The sequence below is a fragment of the Pygoscelis adeliae genome, unplaced genomic scaffold, assembly GCF_000699105.1.
Source record: "Pygoscelis adeliae isolate BGI_AS28 unplaced genomic scaffold, ASM69910v1 Scaffold26, whole genome shotgun sequence".
NCBI classification, from domain to species: Eukaryota; Metazoa; Chordata; class Aves; order Sphenisciformes; family Spheniscidae; genus Pygoscelis; species Pygoscelis adeliae.
Window position 1 is genome coordinate 4206920 of NW_008825104.1, and position 6011 is coordinate 4212930.

Sequence of the window (6011 nt, forward strand, 5' to 3'; positions counted from 1 at the left end):
GGCCGCTGCCGGCCGGCCGGCCTCCCCGTCAGGCGGGGGAAAGCGGCTCGACGGGCAAGCAGCCGGGCTGGGCTTCCAGCCCTCTTTGGCCTTGTGGGGCGCACGGAGCCGGCGGGGAGGGCTGCGGGACCGCAGGTCCTGCGCGGGCTCTCCGCGGGAGCTGCCTGGCACGCGTGGCGTGGCTTCACCCGCATCGGCGCTGTACCTAGTTTGGTTCTCGGCTAGCAACCTGCCCAAAAGCTGTATATAAACATAAAAAACCTTAAAGACTGTGTTCTCGCTTTTTTCCCCAACTCTGAAAAGTTGGGATTTTTTTTTAATCCTAATTCTTATCTTTGTTAGTTTATATTATTGCTTATTGAACACAAGTGCTGTTTGAGGGGGGAAAAAACCAGTCATTAATATTTCACTGCCTTAAGGTTCATGTTTCACTACTTTTTATAGTAAACCCCATTGCTATATCTGCGCATGCCTTTGCACTGTGTCCTTCTGTATTTGTTCATCCTTATTTGCATAATAAAAGTATATGCGTAAAGATTGTGTAAATATTGAAGCCAAGCTTATGGTAGGTCCTATTTTCTCAACACATAATACTAGATAGGTGCAAATTTGTTGTTCAGAGCGGAGTTTCTGATATTAGATTGCCTCTTAATATCCTAGTTATCTGACCTGAGAGTGCGGGGGGGAATTTGGAATCATCTTGTGGGGGATGAAGTAGTCTGCTTAAAAGTTTTAGCTGGGTGCTTGATCTTCTGGAGTAGGGAGGTGAAATGAGCTGGAAGTGTGATCCCATCCCAACCAAGGGAGATGCGCTATAAGCCAGGGCATATGATTGTGGCTGTTTTCACACAGGCTAATGCCATTATGGGGTTGTGGTGAGTATGAGCTGCAGATCCAAAAACCAGGGTAATCTTAACCTTAGTTCTGTGTTGATATTGCTATCATGACCTAAGCTAGTTAATTTGGATACTCTGTGCTGCTATCACTTTTGTGTCTGCAGGGTAGGCGCAATCCTTCTTTTGGTATGCAGTGGGTTATGTCTTCTGGACAAATGGCAAAGGTGTTGAAACGGTCTTTTGTTGTGGGAGGAGAGTATGTTTTTCCCCATGATGCCAAGGAAGCTTTTCCCGTGGGCAGATTAGCAAGTCAACTGCATTCTCTGTATATGAGTCAGGCAGAGTGAAACTCAGCTTGGAAAAGTACTCAATTGTTGTGGAAAACTGCAAGCACAGAAAGAGTATGAAAAGGATGCAGAAAATGCACATACCTAAGAAAGGATTGGTTGCTAGGTGAGGGAGTGTTAACTGCACAGAGAAACAGGACGCTGAACTGTCTCCCTATGTGGGTGCCAGCTGGGCTAACAAAAGCTGCCCAGTATCTGCAGTCAGAACTTTTGAGGCTGGAACTACTTAGCGTAAAAGCAAGACTATAGCTTGACTGTGTCTTCAAAAACGGAATAAAACAAACCTTTGTCTCTATTCCATCACTTTTGTAATACTAGGTCCTGTCTGTGTGTCACGTGTCTGTCGATCCACTTTATTATAGCTCTTACTCTTTTGTGTCACACTAACACTTTAGGGCTTTTTGGTGAGCATTTTTTTATTACTTCTTTCAGCCTAACCTATGAACATCAATTGCAAAGCATTGCTTTCTATCTGATCACAGAACATTAATAAGAACAAAGTGGTAGTATTTGCTCTACCAGTTGTCTACAATAATTTAAGTCTTTGGAATGGAATACAAATACTATGACTGCAATTTGATAATATCAACTACTTACTGATGGACAGCTGCTTAACATAGCACTGTACACTGCATTTTATTACAGTATTCTGAGAACTGCTGTCAGCTTACAGTAAAGGGTCTGCTTCCAAGCATCTCTGGGATCTCTCTCAGCTAAGCTGTAAGCCTGCTCAGCTAATTGTCATTTACCTTATCTGATGTCTATGTAAACTACGATATTCCAGCTGGTTTTATGGCTTCTAATATTCATGGCTCAAATTAGGGGACCTGGGATTTCTGTATTATAGGAGTAGACTTTGCAATCTTTAACAGTATTGCTGGCATAATCATGTGGCTTGAAGATCTGAGAGCAGGATTTGTATAATTTTGCCCTGTTGTAATTATACCACATATAGGCCAAAATGACTGTTTGGCATTTGAATTATCTTTAGGGCTGTTGTTTTGTTGATATAGTTTAGACTTCAGTCTTCATGCAGTCTACTGCAAAGATTTGTCTATGTCATTGTACTGGCAAAAAGTTTTCTTACATGTCAGTTTTCCAGTGAAGCATGCCTGTGCCTGGAGCTTGTCAAATCCCTCTTAAGTGGAGCTAGGGTAACTTAATTCAGAACTCTAAAGAACACCAATATATGCTATATTTCTGTATACCTCTTTAGGAGGTCACACAGTCTAGATAGGACACTAATGCTGTACATCTGTCTTTTGCAGTAATAACTTGAAAGGAACAGCTATCTGAAGAATCTATACTGGAAATCATGCAAACTTGTGTATTCTTTTCTTATACTTTAAAATGTAAGGTGTAAGCATTTTTCATTCTGGAACTGTATCGAAACTACTATTTATTGAATAACAAAGGGGCCATCCTTCAACAGTGTTCATGGCTTGTTGTACACAAACCTGCTTGCTCAAGAAGACTCTCCTTTATACTCCTGTTGGGATTTCCTGTGGCTAAAATAATCCACAGATATTAACAGAAATTGGGATAAGGTTAAAAATACTTCTCCCACAGACAGTCAAGTTCCATGTCCGTACAGTTTAGCTTGGCGGTTATCTGACTTTTTGGAACAGGGGGAGTTCATGGACAGTATCTGCTTGTGCACTTTAACTTGTTAGTGTGAGAGGACTGCGTTGGGTCTGGAGGGTGTCTTGGGGGGTTCTGGACTGAGCCATCTGAAGGCTCTGTCATACAAGACAGAGCAGTCAGGAATGGCTGGCTTGCCCATATGGTTTGTAAGTCCCTGTGGCATTCGAAGAGGTAGAGCAAAACTTGAAGTGATAGCTGTCTGATGTATGAAGCAACCATAGCTGTCAGCTTTACCACCTCGCACTTTGAGTAGAAACTGCAGGGATTGTCTGACCATTATGGCTGTGAATTGAAAAGGAGATCCCAGATGACTGGCCCTGTTGCATCTTCATGCACAGAGATAGTCTGTTCAAGTTTCAATTCAGATACAGCGTAACACGCATCTTTCTTTCCGTAGCGATCACTCGTGCGTAGCTTTTGGCATTACATTCTGATAGTTTCAGTTCTAGCTCATCTGAGGACAGCATGCTCTTTTTTACTGCATACCTGATTTTCAGGCCATCTAAAACTGAGAAAACTTCTACTGCAGCTATGTTAGCCTGCTGCAAAGTCTTCTAAGTCCCAGCGCTTGGGTAATCTGGCACTGCTATGTGAAAGAATAATGATGCCCTGGGGTACTTGAAGCAGTTTCTGTTGTAACTGTTCAGACAGTGGGAGTATCTGACAGCCATTTTAACAAGGTATTTTTAATATCACTGGGGATGTGGAAAAGCATTTTGGTTGCTGATACAATCCTTGAATAGGGATGTAGGTTGTCTTTTGGATAATAAACTTAAAACAAAGGGAAGAAACATTGTCAAGTGTTTGGAAACGAGTCTTAATTTTTCTGTTGATGAGGCCCTCTTTAATTCTTCAGACTAAATCATGATGTGTAGTTTATTTTTAAAAAGGACAAAAAGTCTGTACTTCAGTAACAGCAACTTCTTAATTTTTTTTTTTTTTTTTTTTTTTTAGAAAGTGAGAGAACCAGCAGTTCAAAAGGAAGAAGTTTTGCTGGCCGGAAAGTTCCAAATACAAATAATGCCTCAGAAGAGTTATACGAAGTGGATGAATTTGCAGCAAAAGCCCTCACAGGAAAGCTGACTACAGTTTTTCTTCCCATTGTCTATATCATTGTCTTTATCATTGGTTTTCCAAGCAATGCCATGGCCCTCTGGGTCTTTTTTTTCCGAACGAAGAAGAAACATCCGGCTGCGATTTATATGGTTAACTTGGCATTGGCAGACCTTCTTTTTGTTGTCTGGTTCCCGCTGAAGATTGCGTACCATGTAAATGGCAATAATTGGCTATTTGGTGAAGGTCTCTGCAAAGTACTTGTTGGAGAGAGTAGTAGAACCAGCAGTTCAAAAGGAAGAAGTTTTGCTGGCCGGAAAGTTCCAAATACAAATAATGCCTCAGAAGAGTTATACGAAGTGGATGAATTTGCAGCAAAAGCCCTCACAGGAAAGCTGACTACAGTTTTTCTTCCCATTGTCTATATCATTGTCTTTATCATTGGTTTTCCAAGCAATGCCATGGCCCTCTGGGTCTTTTTTTTCCGAACGAAGAAGAAACATCCGGCTGCGATTTATATGGTTAACTTGGCATTGGCAGACCTTCTTTTTGTTGTCTGGTTCCCGCTGAAGATTGCGTACCATGTAAATGGCAATAATTGGCTATTTGGTGAAGGTCTCTGCAAAGTACTTGTTGGATTTTTCTATGGAAATATGTACTGTTCCATTCTCTTTATGACATGCCTCAGTGTGCAACGGTATTGGGTTGTAGTGAACCCCATAGTGCATTCGAGAAGGAAATCTGAAATTGCCTTGGGCGTCTCCCTTGGTATCTGGATACTGATTTTGTTGGGCACCATTCCGTTGTATCTTGTTAATCAAACAGCATACATTTCAAATCTTAACATCACTACCTGCCATGATGTGTTGCCTGAAAATGTTTTGCCTCGTAACATGTTCAATTATTTCCTCTCACTTGCAATTGGACTCTTCTTAATCCCAGCTCTCCTCACTGCTGTCGCTTACATACTAATGATTAAGACTCTAAATGCTTCCATCTCAGATATAAGCACTGGGAAGAAACGAAAAAGAGCAATCAAACTCATTATCGCTGTCCTGTCTATGTATCTCATCTGTTTTACACCTAGCAATGTCCTGCTTGTTGTGCACTATTTGCTCCTCAAAACCTACAGCCAGAGCTATCTGTATGCGTCATACATAACTGCACTGTGTCTTTCTACATTGAACAGTTGTATTGATCCATTCATCTATTACTATATTTCAAAAGACTTCAGAGACAACCTTAAAAATGCTCTTCTTTGCCGAAGTGTGCGAACTACACGGAGGATGCAAGTGTCTCTCTCATCGAGCAGGTACCCCAAGAAATCAAATTCTTACTCTTCAAACTCAAATGGGACCACTAAATCAACCTACTGAGTTTAATCCCAGAGGAAAAGTGAACTTTTATTACTACTGCTGAAAGGATTTAAGTGACAAGAGAGTTACTTTGTACAAGAGAGTCTGAAGAAACATCTTTGCTTTTTAATTACATTGAAGCCCGGATTTTGGAACTGGCAGCTGCTTACCCTGTGTAGAAATCATAAGCAGATAAATCTTCCCACTAGACTGGAAAAAAAATCATGACATTTCTGATGCTCTGTAAAAATGCTGCTGACTTCAAAGTGAGTCGTGGTTGAAGACATTCTCATTCAATATCGAAGTTGTTAAAAAGCAAAATGTCACTGGGATGTTATGTAGTGTTGCTAGTATATTTAATTAACAGAGAAATCTGTTTTGTTTGGCTTTAACTGTAATGTATTAAACAGTTGAATAGACTGTGTATGTAGGACCTTGCTCTGTGTACCTGCTTACACTGCACATTATTTGAAACTGTGGAGAGAAGGAAAGGAGAATCCATTTCACCATCTTGGCGTGGGTCCAGCAGCGTGACTGCTTATTATCTTTAGTATAACGTAGTTTTAGATTGTTTCCAAGTTTTCATGTTGTAAATACTAACATGGCAGAAGCCTGTAAGGTCATCCTATTGACAAGCTGAACTTGTTACCAGCTAGGACTGAGATAAAATGTTAGCTGAGGTTATACACTGTTACTTAATGCTTGCCTGTACATGATCTTAAATGGGGATATTTAACAAAGTTTTGATTAATAGCTATTTGATCTTTATATAATGT

General features: G+C 40.8%; 1 protein-coding gene across 1 annotated transcript; it reads left to right on the plus strand.

The window, feature by feature from the left end:
- The first annotated feature begins 2949 nt into the window (after positions 1 to 2949).
- F2RL1 (coagulation factor II (thrombin) receptor-like 1) lies at positions 2950 to 5256 on the plus strand. The gene is made up of 2 exons (XM_009327315.1): positions 2950 to 2998; positions 3782 to 5256. Exons 1-2 carry the CDS (start codon positions 2950 to 2952, stop codon positions 5254 to 5256), a joined length of 1524 nt encoding a protein of 507 aa, XP_009325590.1.
- Positions 5257 to 6011: the final 755 nt, after the last annotated feature.

Bases quoted from the DNA above. Each gene is read 5' to 3' on its own strand.
- F2RL1 (XM_009327315.1), top strand. From the start codon at position 2,950: ATGGCTGGCTTGCCCATATGGTTTGTAAGTCCCTGTGGCATTCGAAGA. The intron at 2,999-3,781 runs GTAGAGCAAAAC...TTTTTTTTTTAG, and splicing joins TCCCTGTGGCATTCGAAGAG to AAAGTGAGAGAACCAGCAGT.